This window comes from Brachyhypopomus gauderio, chromosome 3, assembly GCF_052324685.1.
Source record: "Brachyhypopomus gauderio isolate BG-103 chromosome 3, BGAUD_0.2, whole genome shotgun sequence".
In the NCBI taxonomy this organism is placed as follows: Eukaryota; Metazoa; Chordata; class Actinopteri; order Gymnotiformes; family Hypopomidae; genus Brachyhypopomus; species Brachyhypopomus gauderio.
Window position 1 is genome coordinate 9,619,176 of NC_135213.1, and position 19,381 is coordinate 9,638,556.

Genomic DNA, 19,381 nt, shown 5'->3' on the forward strand with positions numbered 1-19,381 from the left:
CACTAATGATTTATTTTCCTGATCCAAAGCAGGCAGACAGTTGGCGGGCAGACTGTGTGGGGTGTGAGATGGTGTATGAACATACATGAAGCCAAAGTCGGCGTGTAGTGGAGGGTGTAGCGCAGGGCAGCATAGCACTAGCCACTCGCGTGGAGGGTTAGGGTTAGGGTTAGGGTTAGTGCAGCTCCACACACTCGCCTCCCTCAGTGATCAAGGCTTTTCATCATTTTGTCTGTAACCTTTTTCTAGAACTTTTTGAACTTCTTGGCCCAGTGACACCCAGCCATCAGCCTCTCTAAAGTATAACTCCTCTATCAATCTGATCCGCTGTCTTTGTTCGGAAACAAAAACGCAGCTGTGAAAGGCCCTTTGTTGGGGCATTACAGCGATCTCCTGGGCTGCTTCAGTCGGACCTTTCCTCCCTCCGATGGCAGAAACCGGGCTGCTGTTAACAGCATTTCATCAGCCACTTGGTCACACCCCATATCAGCTCATGCTGAGCTGCTGTGAAGATGAAGCTGCCTGCTCCCTGCTGACGGCACCGTGGGGAGAGTCTGCACTACTGAAACTCTCCACGGGCCGATTATTCGCCCTCCAGCACACAATCCCCTGCAGCTCCGCCAACTGGTTCTGTTGGGTCTGGATTCAGGTCCTTCTGTACCTGGTTCTGTTAGGTTTTGACCCTCTTCCTGGTTCTGTTGGGTTTGGACTCAGGTCCTTCTGTCCCTGGTTCCCTTGGGTTTGGACCCTCTTCTTGGTTCTGTTATGTTTGGACCCTCTCCCTTGTTCTGTTAGGTTTGGACTCTAGACCCCCTGTCCTTGCCAGTCCTACCACCTCTGCTATTTGTATTGCTACAGACATGTATAACAAATCATAGTGGCTTTCTTCATCACTTCATCCATCTTTCCTATTATCAAGCTTTCACTTTCACCCCCACTGTCTCTCTCTCTCTCTCTTTCATTCTTTCACTCATTCTCTGTCCAAGCCTTTCTCTCATCCATCCTTCCTCACCCATTCCTCTGGCCTCTCTTCCCACTCTACCTCCTTTCTCCCACGCTCTGTTTCTTGGCATCAGACGCCGTGGTAACCCAGCATCCCCCAGCATCCCCCAGCATCCCCCAGCTTCCCCCAGCTTCCCCCAGCATCCTGGTGTCCTTGGCCAGTGTGCCGTCATCACTGGTGAGGAGTGGGACACCTTCCCTCGCTCTCTTGGGCTATTTACTTAATGGATAATGCAAAACAGGTCTGTGAATGGGGAGAGGGGCCTTCAACCATATCATTAACCCCCTCATGCTTCCTCTATGGGAGCCTGTCCTCCTCTACCTGGATAAATCACCGTGCTAACTCATCATTACAATCTCATTATTTGTTCGGCACAATATGTGACAGGAGGGAGGGATTTCCCCTTAAATATTTAATGCTCCTGCAGGCCAACATGGTAAAAGCAGTACAGGGCCTGGCATTAGATAGATAGAGAGAGAGAGAGAGAGAGAGAGAGAGAGAGAGAGAGAGAGAGAGAGAGAGAGAGAGAGAGAGAGAGAAAGAGCCTAGCAAGGTGTGGTGTGTGGTGTTTTTTTTTGTTTGTTTTTCATGTAAATTTTAAACACGTTTCAAACATTCACAACAGCAGAGTGATTGTGTGTGTGTGTGTGTGTGTGTGTGTGTGTGTGTGTGTGTGTGTGTGTGTGTGTGTGTGTGTGTGTGTGTGTGTGTGTGTGTGTGTGTGTCCCTGCTGCATGGTACCATTCTGGAAAATGAGAGAGGAAAAGAGGAATAGAAAGATATAGACAGAAAGAGAGTGAGGACAGAATAACAAGAATAAAGAGTCTGAGAGTGTTGTTGGTCTGAGAGCGTTATTGTGGGTGAGAGCGTTGTTGGGGTGAGAGAGAGGGAGGGAGGGGGAGAGAGAGAGAGAGAGAAGGAGAGATGAAGGGAGGGAGGCAGAGGAGAAGGGAGGGATGGAAGGAGGGAGAGATGAAGGGGCAGAGAGAGGGAGGGAGAGAGGGAGATTTAGCTGTGCTATGGTACGTAGCTTTACATTCATAAAAAGTGGTTTGGAAATTGAACACAGGAAATTGAACATTATACAATGTAAAACTGAAAATGAACACTTAAATACTTTAAACACTATGACATCAGAATAGTCTAAAAGAAAGAAAGAAATGCTACAAGAAATGTAGACAACTGTAAGCCTAAGTACCTGTCATCATGTCTCCACTACACCTGCTCAGGGTGGGGGTCCACTACACCTGCTCAGGGTGGGGGTCCACTACAACTACTCAGGGTGGGGGTCCACTACACCTACTCAGGGTGGGGGTCCACTACACCTACTCAGGGTGGGGGTCCACTACACCCGCTCAGGGTGGGGGTTCACTACATCTGCTCAGGGTGGGGGTCCACTACACCTACTCAGGGTGGGGGTCCACTACAACTACTCAGGGTGGGGGTCCACTACATCTGCTCAGGGTGGGGGTTCACTACATCTGCTCAGGGTGGGGGTCCACTACATCTGCTCAGGGTGGGGGTCCACTACACCTGCTCAGGGAGGGGGTTAAGAGTGCTTTTATGACCACTGGAAAACATTTTTATATGACATTTTTAAGTTTTACACAATACAATATAAAATTAGAAAACATTTTCATATGCAACTACCTTATACAGCAGTGTCTCAGCTATAGTACTATTAATGTAGACATGAATGAGAGAGAGTGTGATGGATATAGAGAGAGAGAGACGCGTGTGTGTGCGTGTGTGTGTGTGTGTGTGTGTGTGTGTGCACGCATGCATTTATGAGTGTGTGTGCTAAGCAGCACAGCCTGTCATCCCCACAGATCATGATTTAGAAGGTGAGCAGAAAAGAATGAAAGGTGGCACAGAGATGGATTTAAGGTGGCACAGAGAGGGTTTAAAGGAGGCACAGAGACCCTCCCTCATGACCTCCCCAGACACTAAGGTCATGCCCTTTGGTGAAGATGATTAAGTAACTAATGCTGAGGATTAGCAGCGAGACACAAGCACCCAGCCACACACTTATTCCACACACATCTCTCCTCTCACTGTCTTTCTCTCACACACATTATTCTATGAGGACACTCCTTCTATCTGCTCAATAACCATTCATCCAAACAATGTGAACCGCAGATGTGTTGAGCTCCTGATAACCTGATAATGAGCATGTCTCCGTCAGAATGACCTTTGACCTGATCTTATGTGAAGCAGAAAGGAAGAACTTGTGTAGTGAACCTGTCATCCACTCCACAGATGAAGCACTACAAAGCCAGTGTGCAGACAAGCTGAGGAACAGGCTGTGGTCTTGTGGTCCTAGTTTGTTACTGGCAAACACTCCAATCAGACAGCTTTTGTCTTCCCCTGCAGACAAAATTTATTTGGAGTGATCACACTGAAACCCTGTGTCACAAAACGTACTATAGCAAGAAACTGACGGAAGCAGAGGGTGCGGTGTACACTGGTATTGTGTGTTGGGGTGAAGTTGTTAACGTGAGTACACAATGTGTTTGTGCATGTCAAGCTCAGATTCAGCCTCTGTCTCCAAACGCTGCACAGCGTGTAGACCCGAGTGTGCAGGAAGCGTCCAGCTGGGAGGATTCTGTGGGACTGAAAAACCACAGTGAAATCAAATATAACTACAGATTCTCATTAGCAGACGTGCTAGCACACCTGTACACCCCCTGGGGCCAATCGGCATCAAAAGGCCCAGGGTTAGAAGTGGAGATAACGAGCTCCCCTCTACCAATCACACAGATAACAGCTGTCTACTCATCCATGTCATACTCTCACTGGCAGTGTGTGTGTAAAAGGAAGAAAGGAACGAAAATCCATTCCACATCCAAACATCCAAATCTCACTGTATACAGGCAGTAGACTGAACTGGAGAAGCTCCACCCAGAACTGATGATGAGGTGGGGAAGCTCCACCCAGAACTGATGATGAGGTGGGGAAGCTCCACCCAGAACTGATGATGAGGTGGGGAAGCTCCACCCAGAACTGATGATGAGGTGGGGAAGCTCCACCCAGAACTGATGATGAGGTGGGGAAGCTCCACCCAGAACTGATGATGAGGTGGAGAGGCTCCACCAAGAACTGATGATGAGGTGGGGAAGCTCCACCCAGAACTGATGATGAGGTGGGGAAGCTCCACCCAGAACTGAAGTGGGGATTTTTTTTTTTTTGGAGATACAAGTACTCTACTCTGGGACTTTAGCCCTAATATTTATACATCACATTCTGCTGTTTGGTCTGAGCAGTGAAACACTTTAGTCACTCATGCTCACATGCACAAACACCTACACCCTTTCAAACACACTCATGCACACATGGAGCACTAATGCACCCAGAACTCCCCATCAGTCATCGCCAGCCTGCTACACCGCAAGGCACAAAGAAAGACAACAGAGAGAAGACCTCGAGCAGCCATGGCCCTCAGACATGGGGAGATGATTCAGCAGAAAATGAAGCCTTTATATCTACATCGGCACAACACTCCAATCCTCTCCACTCGGAGGTCTTCAGCATATCTGCTAGGCTCCACAGTGTGCGGTTGTGGCTGGTGATGGGCGTTTTCCAGAGTGTGTCTGACAGGCCTGTGATGTGCCACAGGCGTGACCTCTGAACCACGGCCCCGGACCCAGCCTGGACAGCCAGGTCAATGCCAATGCTGGAGAAATACGACACCTCGAAAATGATCTTGGATTAAGCTCTGAGTTTAGGTGACTTAATCTCTCAAGCTCCTGAGACTCTCAAAGCTGACTTGGCAGAAAAGAGATTGTGAGAGCGGGGGAGGGGATTGAGAGGGGTGCTGCTTCTGAAGATAATCCCAGCATTGCATGTAAAGATAATCCCAGTGTTGCATGTAAAGCTAATCCCAGCATTGTCTCCCATTCCAACTCACACTTCAAACTTGCAGCAGCTTAAAAACAACTGGGTCAGTGTGATATTAACAAAATAATGCAGGCACAATGTTATCATCCCCTCATACTTCACACACTCATTTTTTGATGCCAGATACAGATGAGAAATGCACACACACACACACACACACACACACACACACACACACACACACACACACACACACACACACCCACCCACCCACCCACCCACACGCCTAAACACCAGAAAAAAACATCTCGCTACTGGGAAGTAACAGGGTTCATATGCACACAGACTCCTAGCCTAGCCATGGCTAAAGTGTTTGGTTCTGTTTGTTTTGCTGCCTCTGGAGGTCACGACAGCCTCCAGGCCTCACAAGTCTAAGATCATAAATCCACCCCCATATCAGCTCACTGTAAAGGCCTCCTCGGCACCACACGCAGCATGAGTGTTCTCTTCGCTCCACACTGCCTGGTCCTGGGAGGGTCTGCACACGGGCTTTATCAGACAGGGTGGGCAGCATAAGGGCGGACAGGTAAATGGACAGGTGGAGGTCTGCGTCCACTGCTGGCTTTCTCCTCACGCAGTAAAGTGGAGACGCGCACAGGCAAAGCCACCTCACTGACAACTGCAGAGAAATGTAGAAGAAGAGAAACGTACAGCAAGCACGACAAAGTTAATGAATCTGGTACAGCTCATGCAGATTCTTATTAACACTTTATGAAGTTTCTTATGAAGAGTTTCCTAGAGCTTCTCAGTTGCTTGGCAGTAAGTCACAGCAGACTTACAGCATCTGCGAGGCTCATGAACAACACGTGTAGACAAGTCGTGTTCACACAGACACACTTGCCGACAGATGCAGTGTGGGCCACACACACTAACAGTGTTCTAGTGAATTACCGGAGCACTGACCTCTGCTGGAGTTCACCCACCTAGAAAATGAACACCTGTCAATATGGTCTTTGGGTAGAGAGAGGATTAAACAGAGGAAAGAGGAGTGTGGGGAGAGGGGGGGTATCAGACAGGTTTAGACCTCATAAATACTGAGGCCATTACTGGTGTGTTCAGAATAGCAGTGAAACACATGAGAGATTCTTTCCTCCGTTAGCACTCAGTGGATGGATCCACACTTCCTACAGCTTGGACAGGCCAGGGGTCCAGGACTTTTCTGATCAGGGTCCGTCCTCAGCACATCGCCACCAGCAGATATCCCAGCTTGCTCCGAACACTCCCCTGGCAGAACCTTCTTCTCTCTAATACCACAAGCCATCTTTAGGTTTGATTCACAGACGCATGATGAGTGTCAGATGCTGTCAGAGGCCCCTGATTTAGCCCTCACGTGTGAACCGAGTGAGAATGAGTTACAACTGCAGGTCAATTATTTCCTTTTAGAAAGTCCCACAGCTGTAATAATGTGAGTACGAGGAACTGCTGGTGCTGGTGGCAGAAGACCACGTTAAGGTAAACATCTCAGACTCAAGTAGACTATGACTGCAGCTTGTTCAGAGGTAGGCAGGCGTGGGTCAGGGGTAAACATGGCGCACAGGGGCATCATGAGCGTTTCTTGGGGAAGAGTGGGCAGAACACCAGGAGTCTGAGTGCTGAGAGTCTGAGTGCTCCTGGGCTTCCGTGGTGCAGATGTCCTACTCGATGGACCAGGCCTCCCAGTGAGGCAAGGCAGCCCAGCAACGACTGCTGGGAGCGATAGTCCATGGGCTTAAGAGAGACATGAAAGGGCTCCTCAGGAAGGGCAGTAAATCTCTTCTGTGCTTGGAAACCCAACTCCTTCATGTGTTCCATCACCCCCAGTCTGGCAGTAACACTCCACTGGAGACAGCACTGGAGACAGCGGAACAGCCCTCCACCTTTTACTGAGCTCTCCGCAGCTGTAACTCTGGATGTCTTCGTACGTCAGCTATGCTTGCCCTCTTTCTCTCTCTCTCTCTCTTTCTCTCTCCCTTTCTCTCTTTCAATTGGCTCTTTTTAGCAGTCATTTCAGGATTTTCTTGCTCTGAAGTTCATTTAACTTTCAAATACTTAACAAGCTGTACTATTCCTTCCCAGCACACTCACTCTCTCCATCTCTCTCTCTCTCTCTCTCTCTCAATCTCTCTCCATCTCTGTCTCTCCTTTTGTTTCTTCCTCCTTCTCTCTCTCTCTCATTCTCGGTCTCCTCATCCCCCCTCCTTCCCTCTATCTTCCTGAGAAACCAGCTAATATGCCAGACTGTTTCAAACCCTGGAGTCCCTGGAGAATACATGTGTCTTGTACAAGTCTCGTCTAATTTCAGACGCCAGCGCTGATGTACACATGTGATAACAGGACCCAACGGCCTGCAGCACAATGGCTGCAAACACTGGCATTTCCAAGTTATTAGACTGTGACGTGATGTTGTTTTGATCTGGACTTCACAAAAGTAGAACGGACATGAGACCCTAGTGTCATTTCAAATCTACTGTGCTGGATGACAAAGCCAAATATCATGTGTGATTAATTACAGTCTACCGTGTCTGTGAAACAACATTGCAACCAAGTCTGTGAAAATAACAAGCATCTGTTTGTATTATGTTTATATTTTATTATCATCTGAATTCAGAGCCACATATCAAGGTGATATTCTTGCCTTGGTTGTCAGCTGTTAGAAAGAAAAATGTTAAAAATAACATTGTTTCTCAAAGGTTACAGCGCTTCAGAGATCTGATGATTTCCTGTGTTTTGCTCCATCCCGCCACACTGACCTTTCTACACTCTTTATACTGACCTCAAATCAAAACACCACTTGGCAAACCGGCCCTGTGAACGCAGTTCTTGGTTGAGTGGCTCTGTCATGTGGGGTGTCTACAGTCCCCAGGTCGGTAGGTGGGTGGAGCTGTGTAGGGTGAGAAGGTGCGTGTGCTGCCTGGCGGACCTGGACCCTGTTCTACAGTTTGGGCTTGGCAGCAGCCACACTGAAACAAAGCAGGAACATCATAGTGGAAACCATTAAAACAGCATACTGGAACCCAGTAAAGATGGCGCTTATTAAATATAAAAGGACTGGGTCATGCCTATTTCATGATGATGTGGTGTGCTTCCGACCTGGCGAGGGCCGGAACGTGCTGGCAGGGAAGATGGGTCTAACTGGTCTAACTGGTCTAACTGGTCTTACTGGATGTCAGGATGTCCCATCAATTATTTGTGTCCTCGGTGTGATGCCTGTAAACAGATGGTGGAACAGTTCTGAACACTGCAGCAGTCCGATTTCTCAGTCACTATGGCATTGTGATGTCCTCTGTTTTTACAATGAAAGCCCAGTTTGGGGCTGGGGGTGTTTTGTGTTGAAAAGGCTGCTGGAAGCTTAGACTTGGCAGCGCTGCACAACTGAGGTGCTCTTTACTGCGGCTTGGACCAAGCGTCTGGGCTCTAAATCATCTCTGGCGTTTACATGCTGAACACACAGTGAGACCTTTAAATGTAGAGCTGTGATCTCCATCCTTCACAGTGCTGCTAATATGTTTGGGATACCCTGACAACTAAAACCAGCGGCGTGGCCTCTGGGGAGGTGAAAGGTCGGAGGTCATCTGAGAGGTCGGGAGGCTCAATCCTTTTCCCTCCTCTTCTCCCTCTTCTTTTTACATCACATATGCCTGATCATGTCAAACTGCTGCATCAGAGCAATGAACACACACTCAGTGTTGAGCTGCACACACACTCAGCGTTCAGCTGCACACAGACTCAGCGTTCGGCTGCACACAGACTCAGCGTTCGCAAGGTTGCCAACTCTCACGCATTGAGCGTGAGACACACGCATTTGACCGTTTTCACACGCTCTCACGCCACACTTCTGATATCTCACGCCGGAAAAAAATATCCAGTTTATTTACCTCAGATCCACATATATGATTCAATACGTTACTAGTTTGCTAACACTGAATCTGTGTCCATTTTACGTTCGCCACCCCGCCCCCCCGCTCAACAAAATACACTCGCCACCGGCTCCAGGTTAAAATCTCACTCCAAACGAACGTCAAAAGTTGGCAACCCTGGTTCGGCTGCACACAGACTCAGCGTTCGGCTGCACACAGACTCAAGTGTTGAGCTGCACACAGACTCAAGTGTTGAGCTGCACACAGACTCAAGTGTTGAGCTGCACACAGACTCAGCATTCAGCTGCACACAGACTCAAGTGTTGAGCTGCACACAGACTCAGCGTTCGGCTGCACACAGACTCAGCGTTCGGCTGCACACAGACTCAAGTGTTGAGCTGCACACAGACTCAAGTGTTCAGCTGCACACAGACTCAAGTGTTGAGCTGCACACAGACTCAGCGTTCAGCTGCACACAGACTCAAGTGTTGAGCTGCACACAGACTCAGCGTTCGGCTGCACACAGACTCAAGTGTTGAGCTGCACACAGACTTAAGTGTTGAGCTGCACACAGACTCAGCGTTCAGCTGCACACAGACTCAAGTGTTGAGCTGCACACAGACTCAAGTGTTGAGCTGCACACAGACTCAAGTGTTGAGCTGCACACAGACTCAGCGTTCAGCTGCACACAGACTCAAGTGTTGAGCTGCACACAGACTCAAGTGTTGAGCTGCACACAGACTCAAGTGTTGAGCTGCACACAGACTCAGCGTTCGGCTGCACACAGACTCAGCGTTCGGCTGCACACAGACTCAGCGTTCAGCTGCACACAGACTCAGCGTTCGGCTGCACACAGACTCAGCGTTCGGCTGCACACAGACTCAAGGGTTGAGCTGCACACAGACTCAGTGTTCGGCTGCACACAGACTCAAGTGTTGAGCTGCACACAGACTCAGCGTTCGGCTGCACACAGACTCAAGTGTTGAGCTGCACACAGACTCAGCGTTCAGCTGCACACAGACTCAAGTGTTGAGCTGCACACAGACTCAGCGTTCAGCTGCACACAGACTCAAGTGTTGAGCTGCACACAGACTCAAGTGTTGAGCTGCACACAGACTCAGCGTTCGGCTGCACACAGACTCAGCGTTCGGCTGCACACAGACTCAGCGTTCAGCTGCACACAGACTCAGCGTTCGGCTGCACACAGACTCAGCGTTCGGCTGCACACAGACTCAAGGGTTGAGCTGCACACAGACTCAGCGTTCGGCTGCACACAGACTCAAGTGTTGAGCTGCACACAGACTCAGCGTTCGGCTGCACACAGACTCAAGTGTTGAGCTGCACACAGACTCAGCGTTCAGCTGCACACAGACTCAAGTGTTGAGCTGCACACAGACTCAAGTGTTGAGCTGCACACAGACTCAAGTGTTGAGCTGCACACAGACTCAAGTGTTGAGCTGCACATGTGGCAGTGACATCACACCGCCTGCTTTATTTATCATTTCAACAGATGATAAAAGTGTTTTGTTGTGAGGCTCAGACGTGTATCCTTCTAAAAGCCAGACTGTCGCAGGACAAAAGCACTCTCCTCCCCTCTCCTTTATTCCCCCGATCCTGCTCTCACTCAGTCTTTTTACATCCTTCTCTCTCTTCATCTTTCTCTCTCTCTCTCCCTATCCCTCTCTCTCAGTCTCTCCCCTCCCTCAGCTTGTGTTCATCTGAGTGTGACTGTCTACTAGCCCAGCTGTGTGGCAGATAAACATTGAGTGTCACACTCAGAGACGCTCAAACTTTGACACACACACACACACACACACACACACACACACACACACACACACACACACACACACACGCATGCACACTCACATACACACTCTGCTGTGGAAAGCATAGCTTGGTAGGCAAAATGTCACACAAGCCCAGAAACAGTAGGAGAAAGAGAACAGAGCAGAGAACAGAGCCCTGACCACATCTCTGAGCCCACCGCAGTAATGCTGCTGTGGCGGCCTGCACATCAGACCTCCTGTAGGGGGCGTGAGAGGCCATTTCATCAGGCCTAAGGCCCCTCACTTGGCACAGAGGGGAATAAATAATTGAGGGACATATTCTCTACTTGGGCTTTAAAGGGGAAATTATTGCAGTGCCCTAAATGGTGGAGGGTTATAAATCATTAACACACTGCTTTTATCCGCTGTAGTCCAGATCACTGTCCAGGAGAGTGTCTGGAAGAGGAGAGTGGTGGAGTGAGAGAGAGAAAGACTGATAGAGTGAGAAAAAAGGGAGTGTGGGGGAGAGAAAGAGAGACTGAGAGAGTGAAAAAAGTGTGAGGGAGAGAGAAAGAGGGAGAGTGGTAGAGGGAGAGGGAATGAAAGAGAAAAAGAGAAATTTCTATATACTCTGTTTTCTCTTTTTCTTTAAAACCCCCCAGATCAAAAGTAAAAGCTGTACTGGAGAAGACAAACCAAATATTATGTCTGTTGCCTCTGGCCAGTGGAAGGTTTTCATTGCCAGTGATGGATTCTCCAATAAGGGTTGGAGTGGGAGGGGTGTTAGCTTCTGTTTCCTACTGACACTAGGGAGCTACCACCACGGTGACATTATGATTATTTCTGCACTCTTTTACTCATAAGCTTAAACACAGACTTTTAAATTGTGTGTCACAGATACTGTGAGGGGATTTAGCATTTTGGTCTTCAGGAGCATCAAGACAGTACATGTGCTCTTAGAACAGGGCAGGGGAAGTCTGAGTGTGAGGACAGGCAATGTGTGGCTGCCTGGCCTTCACGGCTGCTGGGGAATCACAGGTGCTCCTCCCGCTGACTCCCCAAGGTCTCTGAGGAGATCTGCCTCAGTTCTCTGGCTCTGCTGAGACCGGCTGATCTGCTCAGACAGCAGATGGTAGGACTTGTGTGTCAGTGTCATACTGAATTTGATGCTCTCTCACTCTATTGAATTACATTTGTTTCAGTAGTCAACAGCAAGCTTCCATTAATTCACTAAATGCTCACTGTCGGTATCAATGCTGTCAATTGTTAAGCGATACTTGCTAATTTATTTATTTATTGTCAGATATTTCAAAATTTGGAACAGTTCTCACTTTTAAAATATATTACTCCTAATGGATTGTTCAAGAGCAATATTTGTGCTGGGTGGAAAACTGTTTTGTTTTGAACTGTTTGTAAATGTGAGGAATGGCGATGACGTGGCGTACTGTAACTGGCCTGTACACTCATCATAAACCTAGTTTTGTTCATCTTTCTCCTCCCCAGAGAGCTGATGCCCAAGACCCTGGAGGGTCAGATCACCATGGAGAAAACACCCAGCTACTTCGTCACCCGCGAGGCCCCGGCCCGGATCCACTCCATGTCCCGCTCCACCAAGCTGATCGTGGTGGTGCGGGACCCCGTGACGCGGGCCATTTCGGACTACACCCAGACGTTGTCCAAGAAGCCCGACATTCCCACCTTCGAGAGCCTGACCTTCAAGAACAGGACCACGGGACTGATCGACACCTCGTGGAGCGCCGTGCAGATCGGCATCTACGCCAAACACCTGGACAACTGGCTGCAGTTCTTCCCCATGCACCAGATCCTGTTTGTGAGCGGCGAGCGGCTGATCAGCGACCCGGCGGGGGAGCTGGGCCGCGTGCAGGACTTCCTGGGGCTGAAGAGGATCATCACGGACAAACACTTCTACTTTAACCAGACCAAGGGCTTCCCCTGCCTGAAGAAAGCGGAGGGCAGCAGCAAACCCCACTGCCTGGGGAAGACCAAAGGGAGGACCCACCCCAACATCCACCCGGAGGTGGTGCGGCGCCTACGAGACTTCTACAGGCCCTTCAACATGAAGTTCTACCAGATGACTGGGAGGATATTTGGCTGGGATGACTGACCACATGAAGCTCAGGAGACCGTATACTGTGAGGCCAAACTGTAGTCATGCCCAACACCACAACGTTACCCAACAAAGGAAGAAGGAGCATATGTTTATTATACCATTGATCTCACCAGCAACAATGACTGACGCAGCACTCCTTCTGACCAACATCCACCACTTCACATGCCAGTTCCGATCATCCTCACAACACGTGGGCCTCAAACCCCATCAAACATGCACCCTCACAGCAGTGCAGTTAACACTTCCCCCTCTTTGTGCTTATGAAGGACAGCACAGGAGACCGAGCTCATTAAAACAGGAAGATCACACATCCACACATCCTTTACCCCATCACGCTGAATCCATCAGGAATTACCGACATTTATCAAGACACTGAAAGTTCTGAGGAACTACACAGAACTTGGAGTGGGCCATGGACTACGGTGCATCTGCCCTGACTCTGACGGCACAGAAAGCTTTCAAACAGAGTTGGGTTTCGCCATTCCTTAAATATATGACTATCAAGCTGCTTGCAAAGCTTGGCAAAAATTTTAAAGAAAAGAATTTAAAGATAAACACTATTTTTCTTAAGTTTATTTATTTAAAAAAGAATGATGTACACAGATATAGTGGAAACTGTTTTAATAAGCATCACTGAGAACCCTCGAGGACTAATCATTGATCATTTTACTCTGAATGTTTATAGTGCCTGATATAAGTCATTTTTATTTTGAATCTTACAACACAAATGTGTCAATCTAAGGGTTTCTTTTCTCTTGGGGAATCTTCTGTCTGTGGCCACACACCCCTTTTGCATGACATCTTTCTCAAACGTCTGTTTTAGTGCTTGGTGTCCCGCCTTTCTGCCACTCAACTGAATGTTCCACCCCCTACACACCCTCCCAGTTAAAGTGGTCTGGGAACATTGGGGTCATTGCATATTCTCTGTTGACAGCGTGTGTGTGTGTTTAACACAGAGGATATTATTGAGCCAGTCTTTGTCTTCATTACAGGGCTAGACTAGCATTGAAGGTAAAAATGTCCATGATGAAGCTTTTATTGTATAATTTCTGATTCTTCCACACACTTTCAAGGGATTGTTGTGAGTGAATGTTCATGCTGTCTGTCTGTCTGTCTGTCTTTCTGTCTGTGTGTCTCAAATCTATTGTGCGTCATGGGAACACTCACTCACTCAATTTCGAGAGAGCAAAGCAACTGAATATTTTTCTTTGCAATATTATATTATATTTCTTTACAATATTATCAGCCGTATGAATCATATGTTTGGTTTTAGTTAAACCTCGGTAGATTTTCTAAAGCACACTTTAATAAAATAAAATAATGTTTATGAACCAGAGTCACTGTTTAGCAGTATTTTACTGAAATGCAGCTGTAATACAGAATACTGCAGTTGTTTCTTGCATAGGTGTTTCTCCTAACAACTAGTTACAGCTCCAATTATAACACCATACCACACTATATCTATCAGCTACTACACCATAAAACACTATATCCATCAGACATGGTGATCACATGACCATATGCTACTAACCGAGTTTTAATTTACTTCATTAAAGTTAAGCTGGAAAAGAATCCGGTACATGGTGCATTTCACTTACTGGCCAATATGAGGACCATCTCCTGCCCTATCGTGTAATTATTCAATTAATTTCTAATCCATATCATGTCAATTAGGCCAAGAGCCTTAGTTTGAAATAAGAGGAAGAAAGTGACCGTAGGCCTGTCCGTTGGCGTGACCATTGGTGCCAGACAGGTTGGTTTGAGTATTTTAGAAACTGCTAATCTGGGACTTTCATGCACAACAGATTTTCAAGTTTTCCAGAATGGTGTGACAAACAAAACATGCCCAGTAAGTTGTAGTTCTGTGGGCAGAAATACCTCATTACTGGGAGAGGTCAGAGGAGAATGGTCAGACTGGTCTGAGATGACAGGAAAGCTGTGGTAACTCCAGGAACCACTCTTTACAACCGTGGTGAGCAGAAAAGCATTTTGAAACATACGACATGGCAAAGGTCGAGGTGGATGGTCAGTAGAGGCGACAGAGCACATTGAGTTCCGCTCATGTCAGCCAAGAGGAGGAAACTGGGGCTACAGGGGCAAAAATGTCCTAGAACTAAACAGCTAAAGGTCTGAAAAACACTGTGAAGTCTGATAAATCTCAATTTCTGCCCAAGCACGCAAATGTGAGGGTCCCAGTGTAGGGTAAAAATATCAACCGAGCCGTGTTTGAATGCCAGGCTCTGAGTATTGCAGCATGCCACAGTCTATGTGAGTATTGTATAGTTAAACAAACTCCTTGTGGTTTAACCCTTTGAGGGACAGACGCCATGAGTGTTCTCTAAAGCGATCCGTGGGTAGCAGCATCCTTCTCTGGCTTCCTCCCTTGTGCTGGCATGGCACAGAACAGTGTGTGTGTTACGGCTGCACCAGCGAGGGGCGCCAGCGAGGGGCGCCAGCGAGCACTGTGGTGGACACCACAGCCCACTCCTCCGCAGCAGTCCTGGACTCCACAGGGCGGGCAGAGTGCCTATCTCCACCCATCCACCATCTCTCACTGTCTGTGTTTATCTGCCCCTCCACACTGCCAGACGCTGACAGGCTTGTGGGAGTTTGGGTTATAGGTGGCAGAGGGGCTAATTTGCCCATGGCAAGCCAACGCAGTGCTTGAGGACAGAGATGTGGCTTTCTTTGTTTGCTTGGGTGTTTTTTCTTTTGGGATGGTCTGAAAACACTGGAACCCACAGCCACTCCTGGAGGGAAGTCACATTTTGTTTATGGAGGACAACTTGCCAATTCAATTTCTGTTTGGCCTCGACAGTACCAACGGCGGTTCCTGTCTCTTCTTCTTCTCCGTTCTCTGTCCCTCTCTCTCTGTGGCTCCTCTCCCCTGTACAGCATTGTGCAGTATGAAGCACTCGTTCTTCAGGGCCTCTGTCCCCCTCTCCACATGTCTGTTTGTTTTAGCCTTTGCTTGAGAATTCTGCTGCCGGTCTTTGACCTGCTGAGAGACGTGGACCCACATGCTGAAAGTGCTAAAGGCAGACAGCTCAATGTGTGAACGGGCTGAAAAGAAATTCCTGAAAGTAGTCTCTCAGATACTCACCGATCAAGACTCGGTGCTAAGACTGTTGTTAGCATCACACAGGATGTTGTGTTAGGTCTAACCCTTGGCCCCACCCATCGTTCCTGCCAACTTCTCACATGGTAACAGCACAAAAACATTTAAGGGAAACATTTCAAGGGAATACGTCATGTTCAAATGTATTTATACCTACAGAAAATTATCTTGAGACCACTTTTTAAATATCCTTCTTATGAAACAATTATCATAGTCTGAAATGATGTACAGACTAATCTAAAACCAGGATTTCATTACTTCAAAGATGCTATTAAATGCAAATCCTTATTGGTTTTCATCAAAATTTTGTGATTTTGTAACAAGGACATTTATATTAACAATGATGTTTCAAGAATGATGCGAGCTTTGCGGTAAGACTAAGACATGGTCACCCAACATCTGTTCCGAGGCCAGAGAGTCCTGTTTTAGACAGAGGGGACTGGGCTTAATGAGTGTGGGTGATAAAATCGGAAAGCGATGCTCCGGAATCTTCCACTTTAGACCTCACATGCATAATCTCACATCTTCTCAGAGACTACCTCAGGTTTCTGTCAGCAAGTAGTTGTACCAGGTGGGTAGGGGGTACTAAAGCTGTGTGTGTGTGTGTGTGTGTGTGTGTGTGTGTGTGTGTGTGTGTGTGTGTGTGTGTGTGTGTGTGTGTGTGTGTGTGTGTGTGTGCGTGTATGTGTGTGTGTGCGTGTGCGTGTGCGTGTGTGTGTTCACCTACGGGTAATCATCCTCATTCAGTGTCCCTTCTGAGCTCTGATAAACCCTCGTCATTTTGGGTCCTATCTCCCTCCACACAGGCAGACTGCCTCTGGATGGAGGCCGAAGGACTGTGACTGTTAAAGCAGAGAATGTGTCCTAGAGTGGAAAGTGGGTCCCCAGACAAAAGCAGTATCACTCCAACTATCTCCCAGCCAGGGACGGAGCTGGACTGCCTCTTACTGCCTCACATGCCCCACCCCCCACCTTACAATGGGGCAAAATGTACTACAGCCATTCTTTCAGCTCTTCATGTTGAAGCAATTATGGGAGTTACATAACCCTGAAGCTGCTCTTGAAATCCTTTGGCTGACCTCTGACTGAACAATGTTTCATATTATTGTTAGTTGATATTATCAGTTTATCACAACATAAGACTTTATCCCTGAAGTTTTAACCCAGCTGAGTTGAGACGTCTGAAGAGATGATTCACTCGTGTGTTCTTACTAGCGGAGAAGCATCTCAGGCTGATGACTGTCTTCACGTTACATCACAGAACTCGTAGCTTGCTGTACAGGCACAGAGTTTCATATGAAATGAATACGACAAAAACACTGGAATATTCTCATTGCATCTTTGAAGGCCTAACCCTAAGAACTTTGAGTGATCTCAACTTTAGAAACACCCCAGTGTTGCCTGTAATATACAGGCACTTCCATAATGGCAAATAACATCATGAGCACTGCTGACACGTTAGCTTGTGTGTTATCTAGATTGGATTACCGAACACTCAACAGCTCTTTTAAAAGAGTACAGAAGTTCATAGTGCTGTAGCAGGAATCCTGATGTGACACAGGGATCACATAAGATCTTAAAAACAGTCATTCAGGACTGGTTTGAGAATTCTTTAATTTGTTCTAAAATGTCTTAATGGCTTTGCCAAAATAAATGACTCAGGTCACCAAACATTATTAAGAACCCCCGAATTTACATTATGACTTGAGAGCAAAATTCTAGTTTTTACTCACTGTGGAAGATCAGAGAGCTTTTCACACATTCAATCCTCATGTAATAGATTTTTAAAGGGGTCTTTATTTTGACTGCTCTTTTTATCAGTTTATTTTCTTTTTTTACAAAAAAATTTAATATTCTTTTTAAGAGAAACTGTGTAAAGCATGGCTTTTATATTATTACTGATCTTGCGTGGTTGGTGTAGGACTTCCTACACTGTTGATCCATGTGGCAGGAGAGGTTATCCTGACCAACAAATGTTAGGAAAACACGTCAGGAACAATGTGATGGCAGGACTGGAGGAGTAGGAAATGGAGGCAGGACAATGAGCAGGAGTGGGAGATGCTGAGAGGAGCGGTGGTCACACCCCGGGGTCAGGGGTCAGGGGCAAGACACACCCCCCCACCTCTGTTCTTATGTTGGTCTGCCGCAGTCTGACAGGAGTTTACTGAGACCCGTCTCTGCTGCTCATTTACACACACACATACACACACACACACACACACACACACACACACACACACACACACACACACACTCCTGCAGTAGACTGCAGCTGAAATCAGCCTCTTCTTTTTTGTGCATCACTTTTAATCCTACTAGCAGGAAGAACAGACATGGCTCTATGGCTCTATCGAACAGCACAAAGCTCGTACTGCTGTAAACGATCGGCATACCACCACAAATGCGTTTTTCCAATATGGCTGTACTGAGATCAGTAGGACTCTAGCAAACCTAGAGCTCCGGTGTGGGGACTCTCCTGCAGCTGTCATGAAGTGGACGCTCGCGGCTGAAATACGGCCTGATGGTGTTTATGAACGGTTCGCACGCTGACTGGAAAAGGAGGGCCACTTTGTTTGAAGTGTTGCACCCTGGGACAAAACAAAAAAAAAAAAAACACTATACTGCACAGTTCGCGGCGGCTCTGAGCCGACTTCTCCACACACGCACGCTTCAGATCACTCCCGCCTTTTCTCTCCGCCATCCTTCCTAAAGCGAAGGAACAGCTCCTGTAGACGGGAACTCTAACTGCTCGTGACAGTCGATGAAAGCTGCGTTCACAGTAAGCTCAGATTTTCCCTTCCGCAGATGAAAAGCAGAGTGACAGCGGTCTAAACAGACGGGACCAAACAGCCTGGGGGTCGGAGTGACTTTCTCCCCAGGGCCAGGAAGGCAGTGCTGGGCTCCTGGAGGTCCTGTCACTCCACAAAGCTCCAGCAGGTCATATGGACACACTGGCATCTCTGGTTTGGGTCTGTTATTCTGATTTCAGTGCTTTGTACCTTGTTTTTGGTTAGTGTTCAACTGCAGACTGTCACTCATCCTATATGCCACAGTGAGGTTATATATAAGGCAGACTCAGGAAATCCTGCAAACGACATGACAGTCCTGATTTAGCTCATCAAACCTGCAGAGTTTGAACAACTACATATTCACCAGGTTGTAGCTGACACACGACACCTCTGACTTATGTTCGCTCAGTCAGGCTCAATACTCCACCCAAGCAAACACAGATCCAGATAACTGAAATGATCCTGTGACTGAGACTATAAAACACAGAACAGATTGTTTCATGTGACAAGGTCTTGAAACACACAGCTCAAAAAAGAAACACTTTTGTTCACGCACTGAGCGAGTAACGTTAGCTTGATTCCCAGACAAGCACATCATTACTCCAGTCAGAGCTCCCAACATACAGGGCACCAGCACACACACACACACACACACACACACACACACACACACACACACACAAACTCTCTCTCCCTCCCTCTATTTCTCTCTCTCTCTCACACACACACACACACACACACACCTGATCTTCAATGTGTTCACACAGTTCTATTTCCAGCATTATTCACATTTTTAAACCTACAGAGTGAAAAGTGAAAGCATGAAAGTGTGGACATT

At 47.5% G+C, this 19,381-nt stretch overlaps 1 protein-coding gene across 1 annotated transcript in view; it reads left to right on the top strand.

Moving 5' to 3' along the window:
• LOC143510232 (heparan sulfate glucosamine 3-O-sulfotransferase 3A1) overlaps nt 1-14,224 on the top strand; it is a 33,208-nt gene extending 18,984 nt beyond the window's left edge. Inside the window, exon 2 of the mRNA XM_076999361.1 lies at nt 12,009-14,224. Coding sequence (XP_076855476.1) covers nt 12,009-12,630 — 622 coding nt within the window. The 3' untranslated portion in view covers nt 12,631-14,224. The remainder of the gene's footprint in view (nt 1-12,008) is intronic.
• The last annotated feature ends 5,157 nt before the right edge of the window (nt 14,225-19,381 follow it).